We start from the raw sequence: 19,907 nt of genomic DNA, 5'->3' as shown, positions 1-19,907 counted from the left end.
ACCTTCCCTTCACAAAGCCATGCTGACTATCCTTGAGTCGACTGGACTTCTCCAAATGCTCATAGATCCTACCCTTAAGAATCCTCTCCAGTAATTTACACACCCCTGACGTAAAGGTCACCGGTCTATAATTCCCAGGATTCTCCCTATTACCTTTTTTAAACAAGGGGACTACATTTGCCGTTCTCCCCTGTGGCCAAAAAGGATTCAAAGATCATAGCTACTGCCCCAGCTCTTTCTTCCTTCATTTCCCACAGCAGCCTGGGGTAGATCACATCCAGCCCTGGGGACTCATCAATCTTCATGTTTTTTAAGAAAATCCAACACTTCCATTTCCTTAATCTCCACATTGTCCAGCACACAGGCCTGTTTTATTCTGATCTCACCGTGATCAAGGTCCTTTTCTCTTGTAAATCCTGAAGCAAAGTGTTCATTTAGGACCTCCCCAACCTCCTCCACCTCTAGCCACATGTTTCCTCCTTTATCCATTAGCTTCATTCCCATTATCCTTCTGTTCTTCACATACGCATAGAGCACCTTTGAGTTTCTCCTTAATTCTAGTCCCAAGGCCTTCTCATGCCCCTTTCAAGCTCTCCTGTCCTTTCTTAAGCTCCTTCCTGGCTACCATATACTTCTCATGAGCTCTTCCTGTTTCCTGCTTCCTTCTTCCTCTTTACTAGTTGCCTGACCTGTTTTGTCAGCCATGGTTCCCTTTTCATTCCATCTTTTCCTTGTTCCAGTGGAACAAACTTCTCTTGAACCCTGTACAAGTGGTCCCTAAACTTCCTCCACATCTGTGATTTCACCCTTAAACATCTGTTTCCAAATTATTCTCTCTAGTTCCTGCCTCATCCCTTCATAATTACCCTTCCCCAGTTAAGCACTTTCCCAATTTGACTGTTTTTATCCTTTGTCCATAGCTTTGTTGAAGTTCAAGGAGTTGTGGTCACTCTCACCAAAATGCACCCCCACTGAGAGGTCCGTCCCCTGACCAGGTTCATTCCTCAGAACCAGATCCAGTTTGTCCTCTCCTCTCGTCGGTCGGTCCACACATTGTGTCAGGAATCCTTCTTGTACAGACCTGACAAATTCAGCCGCATCCATCCCTCTTGCAGTCAGTAGATGCCAGTCAATATTAGGGAAGTTTAAATTACCCATAACTACAGCCCTGTATTTCCCACCATTCCAAAATATAGGAACATAGGAAGTAGGAACAGGAGTAGGCCAAAAATGGCACATCGAGTCTGCTCCGCCATTCAATACGATCATGGCTGATCTAATTTATGACCTAACTCCACCTACCTGCCTTCTCCCCATATCCCCTAATTTCTCTATCATGTAAAAATTTATCTAACCGAATTTTAAATATGTTTAATGAGGCAGCCTCAACCACTTCCCTGGTTAGAGAATTCCAAACATTCAATACTCCCTGGAAAAACCTATTTTTCCTCATCTCTGTCCTAAATCTACTCCTCCAAATCTTGAGACTGTGTCCTCTCATTTTAGTTTCCCCGGCCAGCTCAAAAAACCTTCCTACATCTATCCTATCCATACCCTTCATAATCCTATATGTTTCTATAAGATCTCCTCTCATTCTTCTGAACTCGAGCGAATACAATCCTAGACGATTTAATCTTTCATCGTAAGTCAACCCCTTCATCCCAGGGATCAACCTAGTAAACCTCCTCTGGACCGTCTCCAAAGCCAGTACATCCTTCCTCAAATATGGAGACCAGAACTGGACCCAGTACTCCAGGTGCGGTCTCACCAGTACCTTGTACAGTTGCAACATTACCTCCCTACTCCTGAATTCAATTCCTCTAGCGATGAAGGCCAACATTCCATTTGCCTTCTTAATAACCTGCTGCACCTGCAACCTAACCTTTTGCGATTCATGCACAAGCCCTCCCAAGTCCCTCTGCACAACAGCTTGCTGTAGTTTTTCACCCTTTAAATAATATTCAGCTCTTTTATTTTTCTTGCCAAGGTGGATCACCTCACACTTACTAACATTGTACTCCATCTGCCAGACCTTTGCCCATTCATCCAGCTTAACTCTATCCCTCAGCAGACTCTCCACATCCTCATTACAATTTGCTCTTCCACTCAATTTGGTGTCATCCGCAAACTTGACTCCACCACATTTTGTCCCCTCCTCCAAGTCATCAATGTAAATGATGAACAGTTGTGGGCCTAACACTGACCCCTGCCGCACCCCACTTACCACTCTCTGCCAACCTGAAAAACTCCCACTTATCCCGACTCTCTGCCTCCTGTCAGACAACCAATTTTCGATCTAGGCCAATATACTTCCCCGGACTCCACTTTGCTGTAACCTACTGAGAAGTCTCTTGTGCGGCACCTGGATAACTAGGAGATCAAGGGAGGTATCAAACTAAAGGCTTGTGTGTTCAAAGTCACCAAGAACAGTGGGAAACCTTTAAGAAGCAACAAGGAACCTTGAAGCAAGCAGTAAAGAGAGGGAACATAGATGATGAGAAAACATTAGCACAAAATATAAAAATAGACAGGAAACATTTTTATAATCATATAAAGTGTAAAAGGGTGGCTAAAGTGAAGGTTGGTCCCTTGGAGGATGAGAAGGAGGAATTGATATTGGGGAATGAAGAAATAGCTGAGGCTTTGACTGTTTTGTAACAGTATTCACGGTGGAGGACACATTGAACATGCCAAATACAGGTGTTACGTATGTGATGGGAGGTGAGGACCTGGATGTAGTAGTTACCATTAAAGAGGTCGTACTGAGAAAACTTGAGGGTCTAAAGATAGATAAGCCCCTAGTCCTGATGGATGCATCCCAATGTCCTAAAAGAAATGGCAAAAGTTATAGTGGAGGCTTTGGTGATGATTTACCAACATTCTCTGGACTCTGGGTAGGTCGAGTGGATTGGAAGATCGCGAATGTCACCAAGGATGTAGGCAAAAGGCAGGGAACTACAGAGAAGTTAGTTTAACATCTGTAGTTGGGAAAATTCTTGAACCTATCATTAAAGAAGAAACAGTGAGGTATTTGGGGCGAAATGGATTCATCAGGCAGATGCAAAGGCAAGTCCTGTTTGACAAATTTACTGGAGTTCTTTGAGGATATAATGAGCGCGGTAGATAGAGGGGAGCAGATGGACATTGTTTATTTTCCAGAAGGCTTTCGACAAGATTTATCCACAAGGGGATGCATGGAATTTGTGGTGATGTATTAGGACAGATAGAGGATTGGTTAATCAATAGAAAGATGAGAGTGGGGTACATTTTTCCGATTGGCGATCGGTGGTGAATGGGGAACCGCAGGGGTCAATGGTGGGCCCACAACTGTTCACGATATACATTAATGATCTGGAAGAGGGGACAGAGTGTAGTGTAACTAAGTTTGGTGATATGACACTAATTTGAGTGGAAAAACAAATTGTGCAGATGATACAGAAAGTCTCAGAGAGATAGGTTAAGGCAAGGGTCTGGCAGATGGAAGACAATGTTGGTAAATGTGTGGTTATCCACATATAACTGCCTAATAGCCTGAATTTACCTGGGATTGTCTGATCTCACTAGCGAAGCAGGCTCAGGCCTGGTCAGTACATGCAGCAATTGTACCAGACTGGTGCAGCCAGCCAGGACTCTCTCTCTCTCTCTCACTCTCTCTCTCTCTCTCTCTCTCTCTCTCTCTCTCTCTCTCTCTCTCTCTCTCTCTCTCTCACTCTCTCTCTCTCTCTCTCTCTCTCTCTCCCCCTCTTGTAGAAGGTTGGCATAATGGAGGCCGGTAGCCTTGCCCGCTTCAGTCTTCTTGGGAAGTGCAGTCACTGTTGCACCTTCCTGACAAGAGAGGAGATGTGTGTCCAGGGTAGGTTATTTATTGTACAGGGGACACGATTCATGTCTCAAAAAAGGATTCTCCTAACTGTTGGTAATCAAAAACCTTACCAGTGTTGATGTGTTCTATGGAGGCATTAATGGGGGAAGGCGGGTGGTGATTCTGCAGCTGACGTGATGCCCATGGTGTGATTTGCTCCTTGTGACCTGATGACCATGTCTTACCAGGGCAACCGTGGTTTACTGGGATCTCCTGGAAAACGAGGATTCCCTGGAGACCGGGTAGGTGATGGCTTCTTACTGTGGGAGGGACAGTACTGAAATGGGGGGGGGGGGGTGCACTGTGGGAGGGACAGTACTGAAGGGGGTGGTCATACTGAGGGAGGGTCAGTAATGAGGGAGGTGTCGCACTGTGGGAGGAGCAATACTGAGGGAAGGGGTCAGAATGTGGGAGGGGCAATACTGAGGGAGGGGAGCAGACTGTGGGAGGACTAGTACTGAAGGAGGGGGTTAGACTGTGGGAGGGCTAGTACTGAGGGAGGGGTCACACTGTGGGAGGGGCAGTACTGAATGAGGAGTCAAACTGTGGGAGGGCTAGTACTGAGGGAGGGGTCAAACTGGGAGGGGCAGTACTGAGGAAGGGGTCAAACTGGGATGCGCAATACTGAGGAAGGGGTCAAACTGGGAGGGCGAGTACTGAGGGAGGGGTCAGACTGTGGGAGGGGTAGTACTGAGGGAGGGGGCAGACTGGGAGGGGCAGTACTGAGGAAGGGGTCAAACTGGGAGGGCTAGTACTGAGGGAGGGGGTCAGACTGTGGGAGGGGCAGTACTGAGGAAGGGGTCAGACTCGGATGGGCAATACTGAGGAAGGGATCAGACTGGGAGGGGCAGTACTGAGGGAGGGGAACAGACTGGGAGGGGCAGTACTGAGGAAGGGATCAGACTGGGAGGAGCAATACTGAGGGTGGGGTCAGACTGGGAGGGGCAGTACTGAGGAAGGGATCAGACTGGGAGGAGCAGTACTGAGGGAGGGAAACAGACTGGGAGGGGCAGTACTGAGGAAGGGATCAGACTGGGAGGGGCAGTACTGAGGGAGGGGATCAGACTGGGGGGGGAGTACTGAGGAAGCGGTCAGACTGGGAGGGGCAATACTGAGGAAGGGGTCAGACTCGGATGGGCAATACTGAGGAAGGGATCAGACTGGGAGGAGCAGTACTGAGGGAGGGGAACAGACTGGGAGGGGCAGTACTGAGGAAGGGATCAGACTGGGAGGAGCAGTACTGAGGGAGGGGATCAGACTGTGGGAAGGGCAGTACTGAGGAAGGGATCAGACTCGGATGGGCAATACTGAGGAAGCGGTCAGACTGGAATGGGCAATACTGAGGGAGGGGTCAGACTGGGAGGGGCAGTACTGAGGGAGGGATCAGACTCTGGGCAGGGCAGTACTGAGGGAGGGGGTCAGACTCTGGGAGGGGCAGTACTGAGGGAGGGGGTCAAACAGAGAGGGTGTCAGATTGTGGGAGGGGCAGTACTGAGAGAGGGGCAGTACTGAGGGAGGGGGGCAGTACTGAGGGAGGGGGTCAGACTGAGGGAGGGGGTCAGACTGAGGGAGGGGGTCAGACTGAGGGAGGGGGTCAGACTGAGGGAGGGGGTCAGACTGAGGGAGGGGGTCAGACTGAGGGAGGGGGTCAGACTGAGGCAGGGGGTGTGCTGAATCCATGCAAGGCTCACCTCTTTGCTGTTTCTTTTTGAAGGGGGCTGTTGGCTTGCTGGGACCACCTGGTCCCAGAGGGAAACCAGGCCCACAGGTAGGTTTTATAAACTCAAAATCAGAATCAGAATTTATTGCCATGAACGAGCCACCAACGGATATCAGTTTCACAGCTCAAACTGTCTGAGCTTTTCCTTGGGTCTGTGAGAACACTTGTCCCGGGACCTCTGCGGCAGAACCTTCAGTTGATCAAGTGTCTTTGGAGATTGTCTGTATCAATAGGTTATGCAGCCTGGTGAGGCCATTTGGCACACTCAGCCTGCATGAGCTCTTGAATGGTCCCAATCCTCCATATGCAAACCGGCCCTTTGGCCCAAGCATATGCTTCCACTTGTCAATTTTTGGCCCATATCCCTCGTAATATATCTTATATAAGTCACCATCTCAATGTTTTTGAATATTTGAATCATCCCTCCCCCTTCCACTACCTCTGGCAGCTCATTCCACATGCCCACTGCCCTCTGTGAATGATGTGGCATTGAGTTCCTTTGAATCTTTTCCACAAGACATAGGAGCAGAAATAGGCCATTCAGCCCATCAAGTCTGTCCCACCATTTAATCATGAGCTGATCCATTTCCCCAACTCATCCCCACTGCCCAGCCCTTCTCCCCATAACCTTTGATGCCCTGGCAAATCAAGAACCTATCAATCCGCCTTAAATAAACCCAATGACCCGGACCGCCCATGGCAACAGATTCCACAGATTTACCTCCCTCTGGCTGAAGAAATTCCTCCACATCTCTGTTCTAAGGGGACCCCTTCAATCCTGAAGTTGTGCCCTCTTGTCCTAGACTCTCTCACTGTGGGGAACAACCTTTCTACAACTACTCTGTCAACGCCTTTCAACATTCAAAATGTTTCAATGAGATCACCTCCTCATTCTCCTAAATTCCAACGAGTCCAGGCCAAGAGCTGTCAAAAGTTTTCTCGTGTGATAACTCTTTAATTCCCAGAATCTTCCTTGTGAACCTCCTCTGAACCCTCTCCAACGTCAGCACATCCTTTCTTAAATGAGGAGCCCAAAACTGCTCACAGATTTCCCTCTCACCCTCAAATCTATGTCCTCTGGTTTTAGCTTTTCCTACCCTGGGGAAAAAAGTCTGTTAACCATGACCCTCATGGTTTTATAAACCACCCTCAGCCTCCTATGGTCCAGAGACAGGTCCGAGCCCAGTGATCCTCAACCTTATTTTTTCCACTCACATGCCACCTTACTAACCACAGAGCATCCTATGGTATAGGGTGTACTACCCTCACATCTCTGTCCATGGTCTCATGTACGATCCCATCAAGACCACCCATCAATTGGAGGAAAAAAGTCTGGGCCCTCTCCAACTGGATGGCATTAACATCGACTTCTCCGATTTCTGCTAGCTCACTCCCCATCCCCCTCCCCTCCCTTCCCCCTGTCTTATTTCCCTTTGCTCTCCACCCCTTTCCCTCTCCATTCATCTATCCCCCCTCCCCCTGCTTGCTGCTGTGCCCTCCCTCCCTTCTCCACCTATTACCTTCTGCCATTGGGACTGTGCTCCTCCCCCTCCCCCCACCATTTTGTTTGGGCACCTGCCGATAATTTTTCCAAACCTCGATGAAGGTCTCAAGCTCAAATCATTGATTATGTTTAAAGTTTCGTGTTTGACCTGCTGAGTTTCTCCAGCTTTGTGTTTTTATTTCAACCAAGGTGTCTGCAGACTTTTGTATTTTATTCCTGTACAGCTGTAACATGACATCCCTGCTCCTATATCATTGCCCTGAGTGATGAAGGCCAGCGGGCCAAACACCTCCTTCAGCCCCTTCTATCTGTCTCACATCATTCAGGGAATGGTACTTCTATACCCAAGTCTCTCAGTTCTACAGCATTCTCCAGGATTCTACCACTCACTGTGTACGTCTTGCCCTTGTTTAACCTTCGATGTGCAACACTTCACACTTGTCTGAATTAACCATGCACATCTCTCTCCTTAATGGTTCTCTTATTCTCGTTGAATCTTATCCACCAGCCATTCAGGCAACATCTTCCCGATCACAGCTCGGGGTGGGGAAATTTGCACTAATCATCCCCACATTCCCATCATCCTCCCTGCCCACCCCCGATTTACCAGGATGTTGTCCAGTCTTCAGCGAATGAGATACAGGAAAAGGTTTAAGAAGTTAGGACTTTATTCCCTGGAGCATAGAAAAATGAGGGGAGATTTGATAGAGGTATTTAAAATTATGAGGGGGATAGAGTAAATGTAGGTCGGCTTTTTCAACTGAAGGTGGGTGAGATACAAACCAGAGGACATGGGTTAAGGGTGAAAGGGGAAAAGTTTAAGGGAAACTTCTTCACACGGAGAGTGGTGGGAGTGTGTGAGTGGCAGCTGAAGTGGTGAATGTGGTTTCAGTTTTAACATTTAAGAAGAATTAGTTCAACCAATGTAGGAGAGGGATGGAAGGATATGGACTGGGTGCAGGTCAGTGGGTCTAGGGAGAATAATGGTTTGGCACAGACTAGAAGGACGGAGGAGCCTGTGCTGTAATGTTCTATGGTTCCCCAGTTTCTACCCCCCACCTCACCTACAGAGAACCCACCAACCCGCACATGCTTTTGACGTGGGAGAAAACCGGAGCCTCAGCAGGAAACTCGTGCTCACAGGGAGAAGTGCAAACTCCACCCAGAGAGCACCGGAGAATGGGATTGAGCTGGGTCACTGGAGCTGGGAATGAGTGGTACTATCCACTGCATTGAGCTATTTGCACATTTATTAATGCCTCCATGAACCAGTTTCCCAATACAGCGCAAGGCCGGTTACTCCTCGAAAATTATCCCATTTCCGAGGGAGGTAAACTACAACGATCCACGGACCAGATCATTATTTTAGAACTTAAAACACGGTACAGGCCCTTCAGCTCTTGATGTTGTGCCGACCCACATATTCCTATATAAAAAAATACTGAAGTAAGAACACAAAATGCTGGAGGAGCTCAGCAGAAGCTCAGTTTAAAAAAAATACGAAATCCTCCCCACCCCTTAACCCTCTATTTTTCTTCTATCCATGTGCCTGTCTAAGGATCTCTTAAATGCCCCCAATGTTCCAGCTTCCACCACCATCTCCAGCAAGGCATTCCAGGCACCCACAACTGTCTGCGTAAAAACCCTGACCTCTCCCCTAAACTTCCCTCGTGTACACACGTCCCCTGGTGTTTGCTATTCCTGCCCTGGAAAACAGGTGCTGGCTGTCCACCCTACCTCTGCCTCTCAGAATCCTGTTGACCTCGATCAAGTCCCCTCTCATCTTTCTACACTCCAAAGAGAAAAGTCCCAGCTCTGCTAACCTTGCCTCATAAGACTTATTTTCCAATCCAGGCAATTTCCCCTTAAATCTCCTCTGCTCCCTTTCGAGAACTTTCACTTCCTTCCCGTAATGAGGTGACCAGAACTGACCGTCATAAAATTTTTGTGATGCGACAGTGATTTGTGCGGGGATATTCCCTGCTCCCTGCCTCTAAGCATCAGGATTTGTCGTGGATACTGCCCTGTCTGAATTTCACTGTTTGTATTTCATATTTCCCACATCTGCAGAGCCTATTTTCATTTCTGTGCCTGTGTGACGCGGCTCTTTCTTTTTCTCCCCAGGGTAAAATGGGTGACTCAGGACCACAAGGTTTGCAAGGAATCCCAGGACCTGAGGTAATCTGATAGAGGGGATTGACGTGGTGCTTTCTGAGATTAGCATTGCCATGGGTGACAAGCAGATCACTTTAATACGTGAGCATTGTTCGGTTGACCTGTCTTATGCAATGCAGTAATTTCCTTCACAATGTACAGCACCTGATAAAAGGTCCCACCACACATCCCAGCACTCAGCACACAGTTATGTATAGAGCACTGGTGAGGCCTCAGCTGGAATGGTGCATGCAGTTACCTCTCCACTATCAGACTCCTCAACAACAAACCATCAGGGACTCATTTAAGGACTCTTGTGCACTTTATTGAATTTTCTTTAACGCTCTCTGTATTGCACAGTCAGTTTGTTTACATTTCTTTATCTGTTTAGAAATCTTTATTTACATGTATAGATTGTTTACAGTTATTTTTTGCTTTAGCTGTAAGTGGCCCCCAGGAAAAGAGAAGCTCAGGATTGTATGTGATGTCATCAAATCATAAAACACTACAGCCCTTCTAGTCTGTGCCAAGCCATTTTCTTTGCCTAGTCCCATTGGCCTGCACCCAGTCCATATGCCTCCATCCCTCTCCCATCCAGGTACCTGTCCAAATTCTTCTTAAATGTTAAAATTGAGCCCGCATTCACCACTTCAGCAGGCAGCTTGTTCCATATCCCCACCACTCTCTGTGTGAAGATGTATCCCCCAAACTTTTCCCCTTTCACCCTTAACCCATGCCCTGTGGTTTGTATCTCACCCACCCTCAGTGGAAAAACCTGACCTACATTTACTCTGTCTGTCCCCCTCATAATTTTAAATACCTCGATCAAATCTCCCCTCATTCTTCTACACTCCAGGGAATAAAGTCCTAACCTGTTTAACCTTTCCCTGTAACTCAGTTCCTGAAGTCCTGGCAACATCCTAGTAAATCTTCTCTGCACTCTTTCTATCTTATTGATATTTTTCCTGTAGTTAGGTGACCAAAACTGCACACAATCCTCCAAAGTTGGCCTCACCAACTTTACCATAACATTCCAACTCTTGTATTAAATACTGTGATTTATGAAGGCCAGTATGCCAAAAGCTCTCTTTACAACCCTGTCCACCTGTGATGCCACTTTCAGGGAATTATATATCTGTATTCCCAGATCCCTCTGTTCTACCTCACTCCTCAGTGCCCGACCATTCACCATGTACATCCTTTCTTGGTTTGTCCTTCCAAAATGCAACACCTCACACTTGTCTGCATTAAATTCCATCTGCCATTTTTCAGTCCATTTTCCAGCAGGTCCAGATCCCTCTGCAGCTTTGAAAACTTTCAACATTGTCCACAACACGTCTCATCTTAGTGTCATCTGCAAACTTGCTGATCCAATTTACCTCATTATCATCCAGATCATTGATGTAGATGACAAACAACAATGGTCCCAGCACTGACCTCCGAGGCACACCACAAGACACAGGCCTCCAATCTAATAAGCAACCATCCACCACTACTCTCTGGCTTCTCCCGTCCAGCCATTGTCGAATCCAGTTCACTACTTCACCATGAATTCCTAGTGTCTGAACTTCCTGACTAACATCCCATGTGGAACCTTGTCAAAGGCCTTACTAAAGTCCATGTAGACAACATCCACAGCCTTTTATTTGTCATCTTTCCTTGTGAATGCACTCTGACAATAAATCTGAAATCTGAGCAAGGGTATATTGACTTTGGAGGTGATGAAGGGGAGGTCCACCTGTTTGATTCTGGAAATGAGGGGGTTAGTCTATTAGGAGATTGAGTCGCCTGGAACAACAGTGGATTTCATAAAAAACGAATGGGATCTTGTAGAAACAAAAATTATGATAGCAGCAGAAAGGTTCTTTCCATGGCAGGTTGAGACCAGAGCCAGGGGTTGTGACCACAAGATTTGGGGAGCAGAGGGATAGATATGAGGAGGAACTGCTTTGCCCAGAGAGTAGTGGAATTCAGTAGATGCTGCCCCAATTAATGCTTTTAAGGCAGAGTTAAGTAGAATTCTGTGTCAGAGATGATGAAGAGGTGGGTAGGTGGAGCTGAGTATACAGCCAGATCAGCCATGATTTCACTGAATATCGGAGCAGGCTCCGACTTTCCATGTTCTCATGGCAGTTGAAGACTCCACATGGGTAGAAATGGATTTAAATTTTACTCAGGATATTTCCTTGTTGGTAATTCTTGGGGTCTTCTTGATCTTCTTCTTTATATAAATTAACTGACAACCCGATCATCAAACACAGTTTGAGAATGTGGGCACAATTTAGGTTTTTGGATTTCAGAGTCTCTCTCTTATTAGCCAAATTATATCCAATCATCTTTTCCAACTTTCTTTGCAAGTCACAGCTTTTAATGAGTGGCACAGATTGGATATTAAGTGTTTTAAAGACCTTGTAATTGACAACAATTTTTCATCCTTTGATCAATTGGTTGTAAAATTTAATTGATCTAAAGTTCATTTTCTTAGATATTTACACATTAGGTATTTTGTTCAATCCTGGAATTCCTGAGGCGAATATTCTTGATAGATTTTTGAACTACAACCTTATAAAGGCTTAATCTCTTATTTATGACAAAGTGGCTAATTTAAGACAAGCCTTGTTAATTAAAATCAAGAACACCTGAAGCAAGATTCCAACCTTTTAATGTCCAACGAGGTGTGGAATGCTCTTCTTAAATGGATTAACTCGATGTCGTTTATGTGCATGGCATTGTCTGTTAAAATTTAAAGTGGTTCACAGAGCTCATATGTCTAAAGTGAAACGGTTTTGTTTTATCCGTACCTAAATCCTCGACGTTACAAATGTGAAACAGATGATACCTCTTTAATTCACGTGTCCTGGACCTGCCTGAGCTTAGAAAACTTAGGAAGGAAGTTTTTCAAACTCTCTCTCTCAGTTATTTTTAAATTAGAATTGGAACCTAACCCTTTCATAGCTCTTTCTGGAATACTTCACGACGATGATGTTAGATTAACTTCAATTCAATGTCACGTTTTATCCTTTTCTTCGTTAACGGCCAGACGTGTAATTTTGATTAAATGGAAAAACTATATTTCACCTCCATGCCCAACGGCTCAGGGATATTATGTCGTTTTTAAATTTGGAAAAGATTAGTGATGCTGTCAAATTCCAAACGATATGGGGCTTGTTTCTGGAATTTTGGCACAGTGCTGTCTCTCGCCAAGATTGTGCCACTTGAAATTTTTAAATGTCACCCTTCAACCTTGCTGAGAGGAAGTGTTCAAAATCGATCTTCCTTCCTTTTGGTTTTTTTGTCCGGTTCTATTATAACATTAAGTTCTTCTGAATTTCTACATATAAATCATTATTGTAACATTTTAACTAGTTCTTTTGTACATATATTGTTCAATTTTTTTCTATTGAAAGAAAGATGATGAAGTGTTCTAGGGAAGTGGTGGGTAGGTGGAGCTGAGTCCATGGCCAGATCAATCGTGATCTCAGTGAATGTTGGAGCAAGCTCCCATGTTCTCATGGCAGCGCAGGAGATGAGGTGGTGCGGAGCTTGGAAATGTCTGCATTTTGTGTTGAGAGAATTCCAGATGATGGCGGCAGGTCCACTGCAGGCACAGTTCCCATTGGAGAGAGCAATTGGTGACGCTTGATGTTCTTGGTTGTCTGGAAGTGTTACACAGATCGGGTGGGCGAGTGGGGAGGGGGGGGTGGTTTACAAAGCTAGAACGTAGAACAGTCCAGCATAGGAAAAGGCCATTCAGCCCTTTCTAGTCTGTGCTAAACCATTTTTTTTGCCTTGATCCATTGATCTGCACCCCGTCCATAACCCTCCATACCTCTCCCATCCATGTACCTGTCCAAATTCTTCTTAAATGTTAAAATTAAGACCGCATTCACGTCCTCAGCTGGCAGCTCGCTACACACTCCAACCACTCTCTGTGTGAAGATATTTCTCCCTCATGTTCCCTATATGGTTGGTGTAGCATTTAGCACAACGCCTTTACAGCACCAGTGATCAGGACCGGGGTTCAAATCCCACACTGTATATTCTCTTTGTGTCTGTGTGGGTTTCCCCTGCGGGCTCTGGTTTCTAACCACCTTTCAAAACTCACCGGGGAGGGGCTTTATAGATCATTTGGGTATAATTGGGTGACATGGGCTTGTGGGCCAAAATAGGCTGTTACTGTGCTGAATGCCTAAATTTATTTAAAAAATGTAAACTTCTCCCCTTTCACCATTACTCCACACCCTCTGGTTTGTATCTCACCTACCCTCAGACCAACTCTCTAACCTACCCCTCAGTCCAACTCTCTAACCTACCCCTCAGTCCACCTCTCTAGCCTACCCTCAGTCCAACTTTCTAGCCTAACCTCAGTCCAACTCTCTAATTTACCCTCAGTCCAACTTTCTAGCCTACCCTCAGTCCAACTCTCTAACCTACCCCTCAGTCCAACTCTCTAGCTTACCCTCAGTCCAACTTTCTAGCCTATCCTCAGTCCAACTCTCTAACCTACCCCTCAGTCCACCTCTCTAGCCTACCCTCAGTCCAACTTTCTAGCCTATCCTCAGTCCAACTCTCTAATCTACCCTCAGTCCAACTTTCTAGCCTACCCTCAGTCCAACTCTCTAATCTACCCTCAGTCCAACTCTCTAACCTACCCTCAGTCCAACTCTCTAGCCTACCCTCAGTCCAACTCTTTCTCCTACCATCAGTCCAACTCTCTAACCTACCCTCAGTCCATCTCTCTAACCTACCCCTTAGTCCAACTCTCTAACCTACCCCTCAGTCCAACTCTCTAACCTACCCTCAGTCCAACTCTAGCCTAACTCTCTAGCCTACCCTTAGTCCAACTCCCTAACCTACCCCTCAGTCCAACTTTCTAACCTACCCTCAGTCCAACTCTCTAACTTACCCCTCACTCCTGTTTTTTTTCTTTAGGGACTTTTCTCTGTAGCATCTGTAGGATGTTGGAGGGAATGTGGGGAGTGGAACATTGGATTGCTGTTGGATCAGTGTGTGGGTGGTTGATGGTCAGCACAGACTTGGTGGGCCGAAGGGGCAGTTTCATTTCTCAACAGTCCCCTTAAACTTGCCTCTGCTGTACTTCAATCACTCCCTGCAAGAGATAACGCTAGGGTCCCACCAATCTGGCTTGAAGGGCCATCTCCTTAACTATCTGAAGAATTCCATAGTGTTTGTTTTATTCAAGGCTCCCTGTTCATGTAAAAGACTCCAAATCCTGAGGGACAAGGTCCTGTAGAGAAGAGGGATCTTGAAAATGGAAATTGGTGTCACGGGTAGATAAGGTGGTCAAAATGGCTTTCAGTACATAGGGCTTCATCCAGATTTACAGGGAGATGTCCATCCCAACATGAGAAGGCAGACTCCAACAGACTGAGCAGACAAGACCAATGGAAGGTCAAGAAGGCGGTCCTTGCAAGCATTGTGGAACATGAGGAGCACAACAGGACACAGAAGACGTCCTCGTCATCCACTGCACCTAGTCCCATCTCCAGCTGTCTCGACTGCTACTGGATCCAGACGGGAATTGGGAAGAGAGAGTGAGGCTGACGCTGTGTAACTCTCCCTCACTTTAATCCAAATCAGTGGTTTTCCAACTGCCCCTTACACTCACATCCCACTTTAAGTAATCCCTGTGCCATCGATGCTCTGTGATTAGTAAGGGATTGCTTTAGGTAGGATGTGAGTGGGAAGGGAAGGTTTAGAATCCCTGCTCTAGGCCCAATTGTTACTGAAATATTTTGCTTGAGAAAATTGTCATTGGCCCATTTCCTTTGTAGATATGAAACCACGCACATAACGAGTCAATTAGGTACTTGGGGCCACTGGAATTGCAGTGGACACGACGAAATAACCACACAAGGCGTTAGAGTGAATCAAACGGATTTACTCTTCATCACCCGCGCAACCATTTAACCAGTTTGGGCCATCTAACCGAACCATCAAGGCTGACGTGAGATGTTGATGAAATCTTTCCACCATTCCATTGGCCTGGCATAGGCATTCATATGATGAATTGTTGAACTGAGCAAGCGAGACAAGGCCATCCACAGCGAGGAAGTAACATGCGCCGATAAACCAAAATAAGACACCCAAGGACTGAGGAACGCCCGAGCGCAAGTGTCTGCAGGAGCATCTACCATGGGCACGGCCTCGGGCTACCACGTAAACCTATTACTGTAAAAAGGTAACAGGATCCTTTTGAAACAGGAAGCAGACCAATAATGTCCACGTGGACATGAGGAAAACACTGAGTAACTGCTGAGAAGGACTGCAGTGGTGTCTTAGTATGTCGCTGAACTTCTGCTTTCTGGCAGGCAATGCAGGACCTCGCCATTTGTGTAATTCTGTTTTTTTAAGACCATGCCACGTGAACCTGTCAGAAACCATACAAACAGTCGATCTAATCGATGGATGTGAGAGACCATGCACAAAGTCGAATACTCGATGTTTCCATGATGCCAGAACAACTGGGTGTGGGTGTCCCGTTGATATATCACAGAGGAGTAGTTTGCCATTAACTCCAAACTGGGCAAATGGGTTCGTCACTGCAGTCTGATAAGCATTCGTCTCAGGTCATGTTCTGCCTATGCCATGGCAAAAACTGTGTCGTCAATACCTTGATCTACAGGCAAAACTTCAAGTGGAGCAAAGCGGGAAAGTGCATCAGCTACTACATTGCCTTTTTCTGGAAAAATGTGGTATTTTTGTGGAGAAATCTGAAATAAATCATAATTGCCATTGTTGTTGTGCTGACCAGGGCTCTGCAACCTTGGGAAATGCAATTGTTAAGGGTTGGTGTTCATAGTAAAATCTCTGCCCTCCAAAAAATAATGGAAGTGTCAAATAGACAAGTAAATGGCCAAAAGCTCCTTATCAAAAGCCCTGTATTTCGTCTCTGCTCCACGAAGATGGCGGCTGAAGAACGTTAACGGTTTCCATTGCCCGTTGAAATGATTGAGCAACATTCTTTATCCGAATGGCATCTGTAAAAATTCGAATAACCCATACAGGGTAATTATTGCTGTTTTTGGAATGTCTTCTGGCACTACTGGTACTACTGATGGCCACGCACCAAGTCTATTTTGGAGAAGAACTTTGTTCCATGCAAATTAGCCGAGAAGTCCCGAATGAGGTATTGGATAACGATCCGGAATGATGGCATCGTTAAGCTGCCTGTAATCTCCACACGGTCACCAACCTCCATTGTGTTTCTGGACCATATGTAATGGAGATGCCCAGGGATTGGCGGAGCTACAAATTATGCCTAATTCCTCCATCTTGACAAACTCATCCTTAGCTAAATGCAGCTTCTCTGGAGGCAAGCGACGTGCTTTAGAACGGATAGGAGGGCCCTTAGTAACATCGTGCTTTGCAGTGGAGGCAGAAAATTGTAGAGTAGTAATCTCAGGGAAAACTTCCAATAGCTTGGAGAATCCATCTGCTGGTCTACTTAATGTTTGGAGATGCAGAGCAGGGGTAGAAGTGTCTGCCAGAGGAATGGTCTGAAAAGTAGTTCCATTTATTAACCAACGCCCTTTTAAGTTGACGAGGAGTGAATGAGCCCGAAGAAAATCTGTACCAAGCAAAGGTCGGGATCCTACTGCTATGATAAATGGGCCAAGTGTAGAGATGATCGTCGAACTTGATACTCATCTTCCTGGTGCCAAAGGTCAGAATGTTGGAACTGTTAACTGCTCGAAGTTGCAGGTCCGGGGTAGGAAGTCGTGTGTCTAAACCAATGGGTGGAAATACACTAACTTCTGAACCCGTGTCCACCAGAAATTTTCTCTGGGACAACTGGTCCCCTACACACATTAGTCTTACAGGTTTCTTGCCAACCACCGCAGCCCTTACTGTCCGTTGGCCTGGCTATTTCCTGCAAATAGGCAGGGTGGAAGGCACTTGTGGGCATTTATTCCCCAACGCCTGTGGTAATAACACCAAGACAAGGTGTCCACAGGCGCTTGCTTGTCTTGGGGCGTTGCCTGCTTGTAGGGAGTGAAATGGTAAGAGCACAAGATTGTGACATGGAGGTGTTGGTTGTATAGACTTGTCTTTGTTTGCTTGGCTTTTTAGCCAACCATAGAATGTCTTCCCCCGCCACTACAGCCCTTGTGTCTTCAAATGAGAACTTGGATAGGAAGAACCATATCTCATCTGACATTTGTTCCAAAAAGAGCTGCTCGAATAACATATTGGGCCTTTCCAGCTGCCAGGAACAGCATTTCATTCATTATTTCTGAAGGGGTGCGGTCTCCCCACCCATCGAGATGTAGTCATTTGGCTGCCCTTTCCCTATGAGACAGACCATGTACACGTACTAAAAGTGCTTTTAAAGTGTCATACTTGCTGGAACGTGGTGGATCCTGTAGGAAGTCGCCGACCCACTTAGCAAAGGCCTGGTCCAGGGCACTGACAAGATGGTAATAACGAGTGGTGTCCAATTCAACTTGGCGAAGCTGAAATTGTGCTTCAGCCTGTTGGAACCACAGTTCAGGCTCAGCCGTCCAGAAAGGTGGCAGCTTCACAGCCACGGCTTCAGAGTCCATGTTTGTCCAAAGATATGCTTTTGGACTCATCAGACTCACCAATTGTGGCCACTGGAATCACAGTGGATATGACGAAATAAACACACAAGGCATTTCTAGAGTGAATCAAAGAGATTTACTCTTCATCACCCGCGCAATCTTTTAAAAGCCAGAATCACCCGCTCGACATGCGCTGATGTCACATGGCCGGTTCGATGCTTCCTGGGAGTTGTAGTGTGCCATAGCGCCACTATAGCTCTTTGCACGCATATCTCACCTTAAGCAATCCCTTATTAATCACAGAGCACTGATGGTATAGGGATCACTTAAGGTGGGATGTGAGTTTAGAGGAGCAGTTTGAAAACCACTGATCTAAATCAAGCGCTTGTCTCGATGCCTTCATGATCACCCTCTTGTTCAACCTTCTTCAGTCCGAGCACTGAGTACAGAAGATGGGAGGTCACGTTACAGGTGTACTAGATGTTGGTGAGGCCCCATTTGGAGTCCTGTGGTCAGTTTTGGTCACCGTGCTATAGAAAAGATGGAGAGGGGGCATAGAAGGTTTACAAGGATGTTGCCAGGTCTTGGGGGCCTGAGCTGTGGGTAGAGGTTGAACAGGTAGGGTCTTTATTCCCTGGAGCGCAGGAAGATGAGGCATGATCTCACAGAGGAACAGATTGGGTGAACCCAGAGAGTCTTTTGCCCAGAGTCGGTGTAGAGCGCATCGAAACCAAAGCTTTTATTAACTAAAAGTCTGGAGCATATCACAAGTAGGTCGACCAGTCCAGAATGACTTGGTCTGGCTAGGAGTGACCCTTTAAGACCTTCCAATAGGTGTGGCTACACTCTCAGCCAATCACAGTCATCCTACATGACCATCTGTACATATACACATTGGTGATAGAATCTGTACTATCACATTCACCCCTTTGAGAACTGACCCCGGGGTGGATGGAGGCTAGGGGCTGTACCGGTCAGGGGGCCTGACCATCCGGCATGACCACCGTAGTGCCGGGATTGGAGTCGCCGGAGTTGTGTCGCCGGCAGGCTCGTAGGGTGCGGCCACTGCTTCGCTCAATTCCCCAATGGCGTTGTCGACAGTCTGGCCTGAGCTGGTGGGGTGGTGCTGGTCCCTCTGTTCATGCACATGACCTGGGGAGAAGGAATAGGGGGAGGGGAGGTTGGGTTAAAGGCACTGCTGTGCCTGATCCGGCTTGGGCTAGGTCCCTTACCGAGACTGTGTCCTCCCTCCCGTCCGGGTACTCAACGTAGGCATAATGTGGGTTCACATGGAGCAGAGTCACTCGGTCAACCAAGGGGTTGTTCTTTGAGTACCGGACATGGCATTGTAAGAGGACCGGACTGGGAACCGTGAGCCACGCCGGTATGGTCGTACCCGACTCTGATTTCCTCAGGAAAGTGAAGATCCTTTCATGGGGGGTGGCATTGGTCGCGGTGCATAGGAGGGAGCGGATGGAGTGTAGGGCACTACTGAGCACGTCCTACCAGCGAGAGGTGGGGAGACCTTTGGACCGGAGGGAAAGTGTAACCGCTTTCCAGACGGTGGCATTCTCTCTTTCGACTTGCCCATTACCGCGTGGGTTATAGCTGGTGGTCCTGCTTGAAGCAATACCACGCTCCAGAAGGTACTGCCGCAGCTCTGTGCTCATAAACGAGGACCCCCTGTCACTGTGGATGTAACTGGAGTACCCGAAGATGGCGAAGATGTTGCTCAGGGCCTCTATGACTGAGGAGGCTGTCATGTCCAAGCAGGGCACAGCGTACGGGAAGCGGGAGTACTCGTCGATGCCTTAAGGATTCAAGTAGGGGCCCCTTGAAGTCTACGCTTAGACGCTCAAAGGGGCGGGTGGCATTGATGACGTGGGAGTTCTCCGGGCGGAAGAAGTAAGGCTTGCACTCAGCGCACACCAGGCAGGCTCAGGTCATGGAGCGAATCTCCTCGACCATGTAGGGCAGGTTGCGAGCTTTGATAAAGTGCACGAACTTAGTGACCCCTGGATGTCAGAGCTCCTCGTGGAGTTTCTGCAGCCTGTCCAGTTGTATGTTGGCGCAAGTCCCCCTGGAGAGCGCATCTGGCGGGTCATTGAGTTTACCAGGCCG

The 19,907-nt window shown here is 47.0% G+C and overlaps 1 protein-coding gene across 1 annotated transcript in view; it reads left to right on the top strand.

Annotated features, from left to right (window-relative positions):
* LOC138764078 (collagen alpha-1(XXIV) chain) overlaps window positions 1–19,907 on the top strand; it is a 410,285-nt gene that overhangs the window by 170,765 nt on the left and 219,613 nt on the right. Inside the window, exons 17-19 of the mRNA XM_069939403.1 lie at window positions 4,051–4,104; window positions 5,577–5,630; window positions 9,211–9,264. Coding sequence (XP_069795504.1) covers window positions 4,051–4,104; window positions 5,577–5,630; window positions 9,211–9,264 — 162 coding nt within the window. The remainder of the gene's footprint in view (window positions 1–4,050; window positions 4,105–5,576; window positions 5,631–9,210; window positions 9,265–19,907) is intronic.

Source organism: Narcine bancroftii, chromosome 5 (genome assembly GCF_036971445.1).
Source record: "Narcine bancroftii isolate sNarBan1 chromosome 5, sNarBan1.hap1, whole genome shotgun sequence".
NCBI classification, from domain to species: Eukaryota; Metazoa; Chordata; class Chondrichthyes; order Torpediniformes; family Narcinidae; genus Narcine; species Narcine bancroftii.
This window is presented reverse-complemented; position numbering and strand designations above follow the sequence as displayed.